Genomic DNA, 16,617 nt, shown 5'->3' with positions numbered 1-16,617 from the left:
TGCGTATGGTGCTAATTGAGGTACAGCACAATAATGAGAAGGAAAAGATTTACTGGTAAAAATGTTAACGAAAACCCTTGATTTCAGTTGAAATTAGTAGTTATAAATTCTAAACTTGTATTCACTAAACAGATACCATTAGTTAAGTACACTTCTGTGATGACAGTAAGAATGCGATACATAAATCATACAAGCAAATAGTCTGTAACATAAATTAAAGCATCAGTCCTTCACTGAGAGCACCTAGAATCAAACAATATCTGTTCATATAACCATTTCTATTTAAATAATAATAATCATTTAAACCAAAAAACGCACCACCAGGGTTTCCGTACTCCACACAGTTTTATTTAACAAAAATTGTTAAGCGCTTTCATCAATACAAGTTGACTTCATCAGAACGATTACTACAACGAGGAAAAAGGAATTTAAATAGGTTAAAATCAACTACTATTGGCTAAAAATAAACCAATCAGTTTACACTGTTAAAATTAAGTTGACAAAGTAAAAAAAAATAAATTTCCATCACCATTATAAAATGCATGAGAAAATGCAAATAATTTATGCACTATAAATAAATTATTTCAACAATTTGTTCCAAATGAACTAAAATGGCTAGCTGCTAACCTGCACCCGGGTTTAAATGATTTTATATCTACTATACCAGTACTGAAGGAAAAGGCAGGAAAAATATCAAGTTATAAGTACTTTAACATTTTAGTTCATTTGGAACAAATTGTTAAAATAATTTATTTATAATGCATAAATTATGTGTATTTTCTCTTGCATTTTATAATGGTGATGAAAATGTATTTTTTAGACTTGTCAACTTAATTTTAACAGTGTAAACTGACTGGTTTATTTTTAGCCAATAGTAGTTGATTTTAACACATTTAAATTCTTTTTTCTCCTTGTAGTAATTGTTCTGATGAAGTCAACTTGGATTGATGAAAGTGTTTAACAATTTGTGTTAAATAAAGCTGTGTGGACTCCGGAAACCCTGTTGGTGCGTTTTTTGGTTGATTTGTTCTTCTTTTTTGCACCATTGCACCACTTTCTGGGTTAATAATAATCATTTGTGTATCTAAATGCATAAAGTTTACACTGACTTTTAGAAATGATGAGCACTGAGAGACATTAACCTTTTCATAAGTCTCTGAAAGCAGTATTCACTTGATGTGAATATTGTTAGACAAAAATGAATAAAACATTCATTTAAATATTTTTTTGCAAGAGAACATTACCGTCCCCCAAACTAAACAGATCCATCCAAACTAAATAAGACCAATTCTGAGGCTGTACTATTACTACTTAGTAAAAAGCATGCTTGGCTTTACTGGAAAACTATTCTCTTTATGTCCAAGGTAGTATAACCTTGAAGTTAATAGATTTTATTTGCAGCGGTGTGGGAAGTAAAGCATCCCATATCTACGGAAAACACTCTGTGGCAAAACTCTTCCTTCCACCCACAAAAGCAAATTAAATCCTATAGTTTTATTTAAAGACAGATGTGCTACCTTCTTCACAAATAAAACAGTATGGACTATTTGAAATGATTCTTACTTTAATTGATATATTCTCTTAAAAGTTAAATGGTGCTTCTTTAACCACTGCATATATAATATAATATTTCAAAGCTGTGTATCAAAATCTAATAGATGTTATATTTTGCTGATTACACACTTTGTACATCATGAACTACTTGATTTTTTTATTTATGGAAGTAAAATGTGTATATTCATGAAATGCTTCATTACAAAACTGTGTTAAGTTGACTGAAAAACCACTGCCCTCATACTTAGCATGAAAGCTTTAAGACATAGCATGTTGATGTTAAAATATTCAATGTTACACAATGTATCCTGGTATTTACTGTATAGCAAAAAACACTGAACATATCTGTCATGCTTGGAAAAAGAATCTGATGGTAAACAAAATATTAACTGCTTTTTTTTTTTTAAACAAATTTATTGTTTTTAACATACAAGAAAACATCATAACAATTTTATACAAGTAATTAAAATAGATATGATTATAACATTCAACAAAACAACCAAAGTATTTACAGACATCCACTACAATCAGATCAATTAATTAAACTAAAATACCATGTTATTTGAAGTTAAGATTTGTTTAACAAGTTTTGTAAATTATCACATACAATATAATAAGACATTTTTCTAGTAGTTCTTAACTTGATTGTATTCAGTTCCATATGGCACACTATATTCATAACATTTTTAAATTCATTGAACGAAGGAGGTGTATCTGAAATCCAATTTCTGGTTATTATTTTTCTAGCCACTGCTAGGATAGACCATAACAAGGGAAGCTTAACCTTTTTAACACTTTGAGGTACAGGTGTGTTGAATAATATAAGAGATTTAGAAATAATAAAATTATCTGTAAAAAGAGCCTTCAAAAATTCATTAATTGACTTCCAATATTCTTTCAATTTTATACAGTCATAAAACATATGAGCCCAGTCTGCATTGATTTCTACATTACATCTTTTACATAGATTATCTTTATTATTTATTTTATTCATCATCAAAGGTGTATAAAAGGATCTATGCAAAAATTTCCATGTAAAAAGTCTCCAGACAATGGAGGACGTAGTTTTATAAGCAGATTCCAATATATATTGTTTATCTTGTTGACTTGGTGAATCACCATTAATGGAAATGAAATAATTCTAGTAGGTATCTACACTGTAAAAAGTTTCTTGTCTGATAATTTTATGTATGTTTGAAAGCTTACCTTTATCAGAAACTTTATGTTGTAAATTTAATATCAAGTAATCAATCAATGTTGGAACAGATTCTTTAACTGTTATAGACATTAGATCTATTTTATCAATGAGATGTTGTCTAAAGGTCTGAACCTCTAACCAGCAAGTTTCTCTTAGATCAAATTCTTGTTTTAAGAAATCTAGATTTTTAACTTTATTATCAGATATCAACTGATACCAGTACTTTAGATCATTATCTGTAGTTAAATGAGTTCCTTCAGAAGTGGATGACAAAAGCATACCCCGAGTATACATTATAGGGAATATAATAAAATTCCATTCTTTATATTTAGGATGCATGAATATAAAGCTACGATAACTAATAGTAATGTTTAATGGGTAACTAACTATATGTTTAGGTGTAATAGGTGAAGTACAAAATTCTTTTAGTAACCATAACATGGAGTTATTTACAATCATATTTTTATGTGTTAAGGAGATTTTCATGACATGAATACTAATTATCTCCCAGTAATCTTTCCATTTTGCAACATATGACTGATCTATTAATAAAGTAATAACTTTTATAATAGAAGAGATAGCATATAAATTGAAGTCTGGAAAAGAAATACCCCCTTGAGACCAACTATTAGTATGTTTCTTTAAAGCAATCCTAGGTCTATTAGGTGCCCATAGGAAATTTAACATTAGTGTATTCAATTTCTTGATAATTATTCTTGTAGGTGGAAGTATTATTGATTGTATTAAGTATAATATCTTGGGGAATATTATCATTTTAATAATTGTAAGTCTCTCTTCCATAGTAAAAAACATATTATTCCAGGTATTAAAGAGATTTTGTATATTAAGAAGACAGGTATTATAATTATTATGTATAATAGATTTGATATCTTTAGATAATATTATACCTAAATAAGTTATCTGACCTGTATTGGGTACATATTTAGTAAAATCATTAATGAGAACATTTTTTCGTGTATATATAGGTAGTATTTTAGTTTTTTCTTCATTGAATATTAAACCAGAAATACTTTTAAAATTTATCATTTTATCAAACAGAGACTGCATAGAAGAATTAGATCCTGTTGATGTGATTAGAACATCATCTGCAAAGAGTTGAATTTTAGATGTTGTATTTTCATTTATTTCAAATCCCTCTATGTCAGTACTGTTTCTGATCAAATTAGCCCAAGGCTCCATTATTAATGTGAACAATAGTGGAGAAAGTGGACACCCTTGTTTTGTACCTTTAAAAATTGGTATTTTTTTGTGAGACATATGTTCCTATCTTAATATAAGCCAATGTTCCTTGTATAAATGTTCAATTAGATTTACAAATGCTTCTGAGAAGTTTGTGCACTTCAGTAAAGTATACAGGTAGTCCCAACTTACTGAATCAAATGCTGAGCTTATATCAAGACTAATAAGAGTTAAATCTTTCTTTTTCCTATTTGCAAAATTAATTAATGTTAGAGTTCTCCTTATATTATCAAAAATATTTCTATTTACAATGAAGCCTGTCTGATCTATATCTATAATGCCAGGGATGATTGTTTTCAGTCTATCAGCAAAAATACTCATAAACATTTTATAATCAACATTAAGTAATGAGATGGGTCGATATGAAGTACATCTAGTTGGATCTTTATTAGGTTTTAAGATTGGCGAAATAAATGTATATTGCCAAGATAGGGGGTTATTAATTAATTTTGGGCCAAAATAAAAACCTTATGTAGTAATGAGTATGTACTCTTAGAAAGGATTTTATATATCTCTGGTATAATACCATCATTACCTGGTGCTTTGTTTGATTTAAGCTTGTTTATTTGTGTAACAACCTCTGTATATGAAATACTTTTATCCAATAGTTTAATCTGTTGTTTATTAAGTTTTTTATTCATATTTGTGGTTATAAATTCCCTTATTTTATCTTTAGGTTCCATGTTAATGTTATTATGATTAATTTTGTGAAAGTGATTTCTAAATTCATCTAGTATTTCTGGTAGACTAGAAACATTCTTCTTTTTCCATAGAGAAAAGATTTCTTTGATATGATTTTGCTTATTCAACCTTTTTGTTTTGTTTTTAAGTTTATGTAAGTATTTGGGGCTTATTGAGTAAGACAAAAACTTGTATTTCTCTAAAGTTATTTTAACTTTATGAGTTAAAATTTCTTTGTTTTTCTCATTTAGTTTGTTTATTTCTTCAATGACTTTCTTATCCATAATATTTTCTTTATTATTATGTTTATAAGAATCTAGTTTACTTTGAATATCTAACAATTCCTTATCCCAAGATTTCCTTTTATTATTATATCATCTGATACTTTGTCCATATAAATACGATTTTAAAGCATCCCAAACATAAACAACGGAGACTTCAGAAGTATTATTTATATCTAGAAAATGTTGTACTTCTGAAAGTATATATTCATTATAGTCTTTTAATTGAGTTAAGTATGCTGGTATCCTTTTGATCTGAACATTGTGAGTATTTTTTATCATGAACTCAAAAACAATTGAATTATGATCAGATATAGGACAAGAAATGATTTTAGAGTTAATTAATTCTGTTACCATCTGGTTAGAAATAAAGACTCTATCTATTTTTGAATAAGTTTTGTACCTGTTAGAGAAAAATGTATATTGTAATGATTTTGAATCTATCTGATTATTAATATCATTTAAATGATAAGAATTAGCAAAATCCTTTAAATGTTTTGCATTAGATGAAATTTTCCTTTTTCCTATAGTGGTAGTGTCATTTTCATGTAATATACAATTAAAGTCACCAGCTAAAATAATATCTCCTATAGAGAATGATATGATCTTATCAAGATGGTATTTCACTGTATTAATACCAATTCCAGGTATCCAATATATATTGATTAATGTATAAGTCTTCCCATTAATTTGTATTGTAACCGTACAAAACATTCCTTTATCATCCTGATAAGTCTTAATAGTTTTAGGAATGGGCATACTTTTATTCCATAAAATAGCCACTCCTCTTTTTTTCTGAGTGTGCTCTGAACTAACCAATACTGCATATTTGTTTGTGACTAGTTTATCAATATCTTTTTTCAAAAGATGTGTTTCTTGTAGGAAGACTAAGTTGGCCTTATGTAAATGAATGTATCTTATTAAGCTTGCCCTTTTACATGGATTATTCAGTCCATTAATGTTTAAAGAAATTCCTTTTAGAGAAGTCATTTGGCAATTTTAAAACATAGAAAACTTATGATTAAAATAACAATTAACAAAATAAGTAATGTTATACCTCCTCCTTTAGGTGTACCTTTAAATATAACTGTATTTATTGAGTCTCTTATGGGATTTTGTATAAGATTTAATTTTGTTTGTAGTGACAATGAACTTACAAAGTGTATTGTGGATGTCAGAACTATATTCATACAACAGTGAACAAGAGAAAATAATGTAAGGATTAAACCTTGCACCCAGCCTGGAGTTAAAAACTCCAACTTAGAGTAGTACATACTACTCAAGTTAACTCCCTACCCTAAGCAGCAGTACCTCAGCTGCCACCTTATCAACTTAATACTTGTTATATTTAACTTAAATTAATAACTTTCAATTAGATTATCTGGTAAGACAAGACTACACATTTGATAAAACAACATCATATATACTAAGATAAACTTTTTTTTTTTAAACTATTCATACTACTATATACATCTATTTAATATAATACATTTATATTCAAATAGCATTCAAATAAACTTGATATTAGAAACCAAGAAGAGAGAGAGAGAAATAAAAGACGTGAGAGAGGAAGAGAGAGTGAAATAGAGAGAAAAAAAAAGGAAGGGCATATGTACACATTAATTTATTCAAAATTTGTAAAAATAAGTTCTAATATTCAATTAAATCAATAACTTTGGCTAATATGATTCATACATTATATATATTAAGATGTATCTATATTCTATCATGTAAATGCAATTAACAGCTTCCAAAAGACTTTAAATTACTTGTATCAGAGCTTATTTTCCTCATACTTATTATTGTCAGTAGAATAAAATATTATATTTATAGGTATTGCTATAAATCACACTGCATAGTTAAGCAAGATCTCAAAAACACTTGCTTTATTGTCAAGAAAGCCATCTGTATTTTGTATATCTAAACTGCTGCTTTAAAATATGTCAGATGACAACTTCTTCCAGAATAGAGTCATAAAGTTATTTGTGCTTGTCAATCATATAAATCAAATGAATCATAGCAGTGTATATGTTTAAATCATAAGTTTTTTACATATATTAATAAGCTGCAGTCAAATAAACTTTCAAAAACACTTGTATAAATGTTTCACTTTCTATGCCTTCTAAAAAATCACATTTGCTTACTATGAGAAACTGCATCATTTAAAATCATTATAACTTACATATTTTATAAATTATAACATAAATAACTAAGTAATTATATAAAATAACTCACATTTAAATGATAAAGAGTTAATTTTCCATCGCAGAGTCGCATTTGCAGCAGTTCTACTTCCTGGTTGTGTGTTCTTCATGAATCTGCGATGTGTCAGTGTGAATTCAGGGGTCAAAGTTCAAATTGACTGCTTTCAGCTTCTCTGCGTGAGTTCTGAGTGTTGAAGCTTTTAAAACAACTCGAGGACACTGTTCACGAGGTAACCCACATCCCAAATTGTCTCCCTTATGATTTTGGTGGGAATTTTGTTAAAAACAAGTGACTAACATTCATTTAGCAGTATAAGTGAAGCTAAACATAGCAAAACCTTCGCGAAGTATTTTACAAGTTATTACAGCCTCTATGAAAGTGAAACTAAGCTCAAAGTTATTAATATGTGATAAAACAGATTATTTTGCCCCAAATCAATTTTTATACAAATCTTATTATTTACTGTACCTGTATGATCAAAAGAATGTCAATATATTAATATGAAAGAGAATAAAGAGAAAGAACAGAGAAAAGAAAAAGAGAAAGCAGGAAATAAGAAGGAGCAAAGCAAAGATAAAAAAAAATATAAAAGGAAGCTATAAAAAGTATTTACAGTGGAATATTACTTGCTGTTTATATTAATAAAGATGGAAATGAAATATACTATTTACTATTATTTAGTTCTAATTATTATTAATTAAAGCATGACATATTATTTGTGAATGAGCATAAGCAATATAATCAAGAAAGTATAATCAACATTAGCATTTAAACAGCATATAAACGTTTTACAAGGAATAAATAAATTATCATTCCATTTATCAGATTCTCATCACATTTCTCTCCCTGCCCTCCCCCACCCCTTACCCACTGCATAATCTAAATAGAATGTTATTGTTTAAAATAAAAAAAGAAGAGAAGGAAGAAAAAAAGAAAGAAGAAAAAAAAATGTATCAAGTAACTGACCTTAATTCTCTTTGTTAGAAAGAGAAACATATTGAATGATAACTTGTTATTAGTTCCTCAGATATTTTGACTGATTATGAAACAGTACAGCTCTTTGTACCCAGAAAATAACTTTGATTAGATCTTTTTCAGAATATTTGTGGCTTTCTGAAGATGTAGAAACTATATTTAAAAAAATTAATAATGAAGAAAATTAAAGTGATAGAAAAAAAAAAAGAACATGTCATTTGTTTTTTAGTCTCTTCTTCTTCTCTGAAGCCTTCCACGAAGTTTCAGTTGCCAACCTCTTTAATGAAGGACTAGCCCATTCCATTTCCTCTATTTTATCCAGAATCTTATTTTTTTTTGATAAACAACAATGCAGAGTCTTAGTCATCAAAAATTTTAGGACCATCAGGAAGGAAGATTTTTAGCTTGGCAGGAAACAGAAGGTAGGTTTTAAACTGTGCTTTTTTGAGCTCCTTTATTAATGGCAGAAAGACTTTTCTTTTAGTTATTACCAAGGAAGAATAGTCATTATCAAAACACACAGTTGTCTCATCAATTTTAACAGGAGCTTTAGCCCAAGCAGATTTAAGAACCATCTCTTTATCAAAAGATGATAGAAATCTAACTATAACTGATCTAGGATACTTTTTGTTAGATTTAGTATTAGCTATAGATCTATGGGCTCTTTCGATACCAAAAGAGAATGCTTCTGGTAAGTCTAAAGTTTTAGGGAGCCATGTTGCTAAAAAAGAAGTAATATTGTTACCTTCAATATTTTCTGTCAGTCCAAAAATCCTAATGTTATTGCGCCTAGATCTATTTTCCAGGTCATCAAGCTTTGTTTGTAGATGTGTATTTTGTTTCAGCAGAAACTCAATGTTGATTTCCTCTTCTTGGATTCTATTTTCCATGTCATTTACAGCCTCTTCTATGCCTGTCATCTGGATCTTCTGTTGTTGCAAGTCTATATGTAACAAGTCTATTTGTTTTGTAGTTTTTTTCTATGAAGGTATCAATTTTAATATCCAGTTTATCCATCTTAGCAGTAAGTTGCTGAATTGTAGTTATCAGAGACTGAAGTTCTTTCTTGATGCTGGAGTCTTGAGAATTTGTCTTACTGGAACTCATTTCAAACTGATAAACTGACAGGAAAATTTCCAAAGTGATTTCTGACAGGAATATTGTTAAAATTTCCTTTCTTTTTTAGATATAGTTCAAGAACTATATAAAACAAACATATTTAGAAAGAAAATTACTTCATAAATTAATTTTTTAAGTAATTAATTCCTGTCAGTGCAGTGAAATTGGTGGAGCTGAAGAAATCTGCTGCTATCCTGTGTTCATCCTTGGCCACGCCCCATTAACTGCTTTTTGATTATATGCATTTATTGTATATTCACCTCCAGTATTTATTTCTTTTGGCATTCTGGTAACATGATCAGCTAATAGCTCACTAGAAAGATATTCATATTTGTTTCTATGAATTTACATCCTTTATTCAGTTTTCACCTCTACATATTGTATGTGCAGTGAATGACAGATAACATAAATCAAATTTATTGTCTTCTGGTTTTTTTTTTTTTTTTTTTTTTTTTTTTTTTTACAGAACTGGTTTATGATGATGTCTTCTCTGTTTGGGAAACAATCTGGTCTGCACAGCATGTCTCGTCCACTCATTTTGTCCTTTTCATAGCACTGGCCTTGGTAGAGGTTTATCGTGATATAATCTTGGAAAACAACATGGATTTTACTGATATCATAAAGTTCTTTAATGGTAAGCTGTTAAAGTCATCTGACTTGTCAGTATAATATATGTAACATGTAAAAGCACTTACTGTAACAGCTGTATTTATGTTCAGCAGTTTTCTTAAGTTATAATATCTAAAAGTAATGATCAAAATATATGTACGTATTGTATTTTTGATGTGTATAAAATGCTCTCTGCATTTTTAAGTAATGGAAAACATGTTGTGTAGAGAGAAGAGAAACTAGTTTCATTTTAGCCCAGTATTTTGGCTGCTTTCCAGATAAGTGCTTTTGTCTAACATGGTTTTAATTCATATACCCCATCAGATCTAAAGTGCATACACATATTTCAATATTATGTAGTGCAGTGTGGCAGGGCTAACCACCCAGTGGTGTAAACCTTGGCTCTAGATGACAATCACTGTTGAAGTGACACCTGACCCCATGTATAAAAATGGGAAAAAGGTTTGTGGATGGGTGGATGGAGTCGGAGATATCAGTTAGTTGGAATGCACAGTGATATTTTTGTCAAGGGTGTGTGCTTGGTGTATGAAAATCCTTCTGACATCACCACAGTATCGGGTAGACAGAGATAGTAACTTGCTAGGTATGGGGAATTATTCCAAATTCTCTTCATTAAGTATTCATGAGGGCTTCCTTTGAATCGCCTCTTCTGAATATTGAGCATTGGTTTATTGGAATCCTAACAGCAAAGTGTTGGTCTGTCAGTGAGCTGCATAGCATAACATCTGGATCCCACCCTAATAATTATGGGTTAAATAATTTTACAAATAAATAATCAGGTAATTTTAAACACAGAAATCAGTCATCAAGGTAATGTTATACTGTCATATTTGTATCTTGAAAGTATATGGAGTAACCAGGGCATCAAGAATTATTTCTGCTGAAAGCCTGCATTTTACCCTGCATTTATCACTTAATGTTAACATGTCCTTTTTCCACTGATGCAACTTGTTTTCTTTTTTTCGGTTTTGATAATGTGTATTTAAATCACATGCTGTTTTTAACAGGATTCAGAAAATAATTGCTCAGTGTTGAAAGGCTTAACACAGTGTGAGGGTACATTATCTTACTTCAATAAGCTCGCCAAAGGAGACTATAAATCTTCTTAATCTGACCGGTAATTGAATCGAGCCTAAGGCAACTAACCCCTTCTTCCTCAGTCCCACAGTTTTTTTAATTATCTAAGTTAAATAAATAATTGGTTCAACTTGTCAGTCACCCTCTTCTTAAAAAGTACCTCTTCATATCCAGGTTATGTCATGTTCCTTTCATCTAACAATCATGCTTTTTCTGTCCCTCTGTGTCTGCTTCCCAGAGGAATCATATTTTCTTCTGAGACACTTCTTTTCATCATCTTTGTAAGGCCTCCAAAACTCCATGTAATACCCCAATTGTGCTCTGACAGTACCTGATAAATATACTATTGTAATACTCCCAAATCTGAAAAGCCTAATCAATGTTTTGATAAAATCCAGTTTTATGGCCAATGCTATGCATTCAGACAGGTGAGATCCAGCTGATTCCTAGAGGAATACTGTTTAGTGATAGAAGCTATTTTTAGGCTTCAAGAAGGACTTACTGTTGCTGTTTGGGGGACCAGTCAAAGGATCTCTGATTAGTGATTGGTAGAGACTGAGGTAAGTGTGGACCTATAGTGTGTCTTAGCAACTGGAAAATAAAAATTAGCTACAGCATTTCAGAGTTTGCAAATAGGCTTTGTTTCCACTATCACTATTGGTGCAGTATCCATGTAAAGTTGTTATTATAAAACGTTTGTTCTGTAATTGATTGTGTTGCTAAATTCTGATGTAGACCCCTGGACTACTTGTAAATATAAATGCTAGTTAGCCGTACTTTGTACTGAAGAGTACACCTTGTGTTATATACTACAGCCCTTTTGATAGTCTTCAGTGTTTTATTCAAGATAGTAGGCAGTGATTCACAGCATGTCCTTTCAAAGTTACAGGTTGTTGGACATAGTGACTCTGTCTGTCCTAGTGCTGTCATTCTATACAACTTCAGATTCCCATCCATGAATAAAGTAGTTAGTGTGAATATGCATGCTTGATGTGAAAGTTGTTAGCTGCTGACTCTAGATTCAATCCCCTCCACCAATTCATAACAAAATATCTGATATGCTTTTGCAAACAGACTTTCTGTCTGATCATAGAGATTTTTATTTTGTAATTAGAGGTCCCAAGTAATTTTCTTTTACTTTCATTTATTCATTCATTGTTCCCTTACCCACATAATCCAAATTATGTGTTCAGGAGATGGAGCTTATTCCAACATTTATTGGATACAAGACAGAGAAACTACTTCTGGGCAGGGTGTCAGTCTATTGAAGGATGCACGTACAGAATTACTGACACATGGCATGCACCCCCTACAGACAATTTGGAGGATTAATGGTACACCTAGAAGATGCCTTTGGATTTGAGAAGACTCCAACTTCACCTGTCAAAAAGCCACAGAGGCACAGTGGTAAAGTGCAGACTCCACATCCAAGGTATCCCTGCTGAGAACTGAACTTGAGAGTTAAGCATAGTAAGGCAGCAGTACTATCTTCTGTGGCACTTTGACTTACAGTATTGTTGAGTTTATTAACTTATTAACTTTACAGCATCATATTCAGCTCCCTGTTGTCAAATAGCTCAAAATACTGAGTGCTGAAAAGCCGAAAAAAAGACCAAAAACCCAAGAAAAGAGCGAATGTCGAAGATCACTCTTCTCCTTTAAACTTCTTTTTCTGCAGGGAGGCAAGCCCCCCTGCACCCCTGATGTGGTGGGCAAGCCCCCCACACTCCCACCACACTTACATATATCATCTCTGAGCACTCCACACATTGAGGAAAAGGGAATATTCTGAAAAATAATCATCTCTGACTTAGTATATGTTAGCCCATTTTTCAGGTATTCACTCTCCATTTTTTGGGACTCGCTGTAGCAGATCCCAGCATTTCAAATGATTACCCTTTCATTCCTCTCCTGTCTCATTTTCTGGGTGCAGCAGCTTCCTTTTAGACCATGACTTCATAAATATATGTCCTTATTTTATTTGTCTTTTACAACTCTCCCAGCCCTGTTGTCTGCAAAGGGACAATATGCATGCAGTATTATGCAAACACATTGAGTATGGCTGGTTCCAAACCCCTGTAGGATACTTGCTGAAATTGTCTTGCTCTGTCAGTTTCCATTCCTCTGCTGCTACCCCATCACTTCTCTACCTGTTTGCACATCTTGCTGCTCACTTCAGCACCATCTCATTTTTGCCAGAAGTTTACCATGCAGGAATAAATCAAATACTGTACTGAAGCTTACACAGATCACAGCCTCGGGGTTAACTTTTCCTACCTTCCTTGTGGTGCACTCATTAAAGATTAGACTGATGGCATCAACTTGTGGTAAACCTGTCTTTGAATTCACTGTTTAATTCATAATCTTTTCCTTATGCCTTATACTTTTTGTCTACCTATAATGCTACTGTTGCCCATGTCTCCCACCTCTTTCGGCATGTGTCTTGCTTTTCTAGACGTCTGCCTTTCATTTTCCTTCCTTTCTAAGCACAAACACCAAATATTTATTCAGAAAGTTTGCATTTTCTTCAACCTGCTTACATTTAGTCTTTTCAGACCAATTAATTGGTTTGCATTTCTGCCTTTGTCTTTATCATATCTAAAGACTACATTCTTTTCTGTTCTAATGTCTACTGCATTTTTTCCTTTTAATAACTTTATGCACTTTGTTTTCCCATTTTTTTACTTCCACATTCAAAGTACTTGTCTTTTTCTTTTTGCCTTTATGAAAATTTTAAGTCTTTCTTCACACTTCCCCATGCTGCCATTTTTGTGGTTTTACGTGGCTCCCAATCTCCTTCAGCTTGGAGCCACCTTCCTAGATTCCTGTTATGAATTTCCCAGATCTTTTACTCTTTCTCCTTCTGTAGTCTATAATCTGTGTGGTCAGTTGCCCATGAAAATGTGAGTTCTTGGTTCTTCACTTCACACTTCAATGAAGATTTGATCAGGGATCTTTTCTTTGTAGAACCCAGCTGTTACTTTGTGCTCAAGCCTTCCTGTGACTAACAACTCAGCAAATCTGTTCTAGCTACCTGTTTTGTATGATCAGATTTCTGAGCCTACTGCTGTTAGATTTAGAAATCCTATATGTCCTTTCTTTCCGCATTGACTTTTTTTTGTAATCTTGATCATTGCTTCACTCCATGTGCTCACACTAGTTAGCCTATAACATTGTTAGTGTACCAATATTCTCATTGGTTCCAAAACATGTTACTGCAAAGTGTTTTACCACGACATTTTATTTTCTGCCAACTACGTATGTGCTCCCTTCATTTTCTTTTACCTTTCATTTAATCTCCCTCTCTCTGTTAGGTATGTTGCAGGCTTGCAGCCTCTTCTCTGGTCGTACCTGTCTTTAAACAGCCTGCATCCTGTTACCAACATATCCTATTGTCTTCTGTCACTGGCCCATGTTGGCTCTGTTGCCATCATGCCTCCATCAAGTTACGCTATTTGTGACTCTAGTTTAGTCGTTTTCTTACTAAGATTTCTGATACTGCCAAGCACTACTCTAGCTTCTCCTTCATCTGCATATTTTTATCATTTCTCATATTTATGTTGCCATGTTGGCTTTCAAATTCATACTTTATAGTAACCATTTATTCTCCATTGGTCCTACTACTTCCTTTCATTTTACTGCAAAATTCTCTTTTTTCTGCATTTTCCTGGAAGATTTATTTCATCCTACAATCCTGTCTTTAGCTTCTGCTCCATGTTCAAATTTTTACTCTTTTGTAATAATGTTAAACAAGTTATTGTTTTGCAACCCCCTTTGAAGACCCTGCTGAAGACTTTAATTTCCACTGGTGATGATACAGAGGTTATCACTTCTGAACAGCTCCTTTTCCTCTCAATATTTTCTTACTCCACAGCAATCTATTGCAACTTGCTTCACTTCTTAAGCCAGCTTTTTTTAAATGTATAATTTGTTCCTTCTCATGACCCTAGTACCAGTTATACCTCTAACAGCTATATTGTATGCTTAAGTCTTTGCAAACTGGTAGCACATCCATTTCTATATTCTGCAACATCTACTTTTCTTTATGGCAAGCCATTTCCCAACATATTATGCATTTGTTTGTTATCTGGGAAGAGGAAGTACTAGGACTAGGTCCAATCATCCTTTTCATTCATTACTTAAGCCATAGGCAGTATCAGTTTGCAAGCATCAGTTTCGCCAGAGTAATTAAAACATGTATAAGCACATAACAAAGACAGGATGTTAATGGCGCAATTAACTGTTCAAAGGACCAATCACAATACAGGAGGAATGCCAGGCACCCAGCATTACTGCAGCACAGTTTAAAGCTGCATTGTCCAAGGCCAAGAATACAGCTTTCATGGGACCCAACAATATCCCTGAATGTGTTCTACATGAACTACAAAGTGAACTGGCACCACATCTGTGTGCCCCGTTCAATCACAGTCTCACTTTAGGGTTTGTCCCTACTGAATGGCACACTGCTACAGTCATCCCTCTCCCTAAAGGGGGAGCAACTACAGACCCTAGGAATTATTGCCTCATTAGCCTGCTTAGTCCGATATGTAAGGCTATGGAGCACATCATCATGGACCTAATTAACAAGGCTAGAGGGAATTTCCAAACTCTAGATCCCATGCAATTTGGTTTTCTGAAAGGTAGATCATGCCTGCTCAGTCTACTTGACTTCTTTGAGTCAGTCACCAGATCTGTGGATGAGGGCAAGGCAGTTCATACAGCCTTCCTTGATCTGGCCAAGGCCTTTGATTCCATTCCCCACTCAGGAATTATTGATAAACTGACCAAATGAGGCATCAACCCCTATATCACTAGGTGGGTTGCAAATTGGCTCACAAATAGAATCCACAGTGTGAAAGTAGCAGACTCCAAGTCAGACTGCTGACCAGTCACGAGTGGAGTCCCACAGGGATCAGTCCTGGGTCCTCTCCTGTTTGCCATCTACTTCTCAGAAGTCCAGACCAACATGGAGGGACTCTGGCTGACAAAGTTCGCAGATGACTGCAAGCTGGGAGCCATTATTAACTCCCCAAGTGATGTAGACATCATACAGAAAGGCCTCACTGAGACCAATGACTGGGTCAAAACCATGGCCTTAAGTTTAATGCCAAAAAAATCCGTCATCATCCCCTTTGGGAAAAACTAATTTCCCACTAATTACCACATCAATGGGAGCCCACTGAACACTGAAGGCATTATAAAAGATCTGGGGACACAGGTTGACAGCAGCCTCTCCTTCAACTACCACATTGTCACTGTGGTCAGAAAGTCCTTCTATGTGGCACATCTCATTACCAAGGGTTTTGCATCCAGGAAGAAAGAAGTCATCATCTCTCTCTACTCTTCCCACATTAGGCCAATCATGGAGTATAATGCCCCATTTGGCATATACATCACTAGACACATGCAACAGCTGGAAAGGCCACAAAAGTACCGCACAAAGAGGATCTTATGTCTTAAACACATGTCCTACATGGACAGAATAAAAAAACTCCAGCTATTCTTTGTCACATATTGTCTAAGAGGCAATCTCTGCTTGACTTACAAAGCCATGTCTGACCTGTTAGAAATGCTACATCTAAAGAAATCCCAATCCCTCCGCACCACACTCTCCGGAGACCTCATCCTCATTACCAC

At 32.9% G+C, this 16,617-nt stretch overlaps 1 protein-coding gene across 1 annotated transcript in view; it reads left to right on the top strand.

The window, feature by feature from the left end:
- The window catches only part of SGSM1 (small G protein signaling modulator 1), a 1,353,076-nt gene that overhangs the window by 1,319,986 nt on the left and 16,473 nt on the right, over positions 1 to 16,617 (top strand). Inside the window, exon 23 of the mRNA XM_044068489.1 lies at positions 9,740 to 9,907. Coding sequence (XP_043924424.1) covers positions 9,740 to 9,907 — 168 coding nt within the window. The remainder of the gene's footprint in view (positions 1 to 9,739; positions 9,908 to 16,617) is intronic.

The sequence above is a fragment of the Protopterus annectens genome, chromosome 4.part0 (assembly GCF_019279795.1).
Source record: "Protopterus annectens isolate FY-2018-M chromosome 4.part0, PAN1.0, whole genome shotgun sequence".
In the NCBI taxonomy this organism is placed as follows: Eukaryota; Metazoa; Chordata; order Ceratodontiformes; family Protopteridae; genus Protopterus; species Protopterus annectens.
Note: the sequence above shows the minus strand (reverse complement) of the source record. Positions and strands in the feature narration are given on the sequence as shown.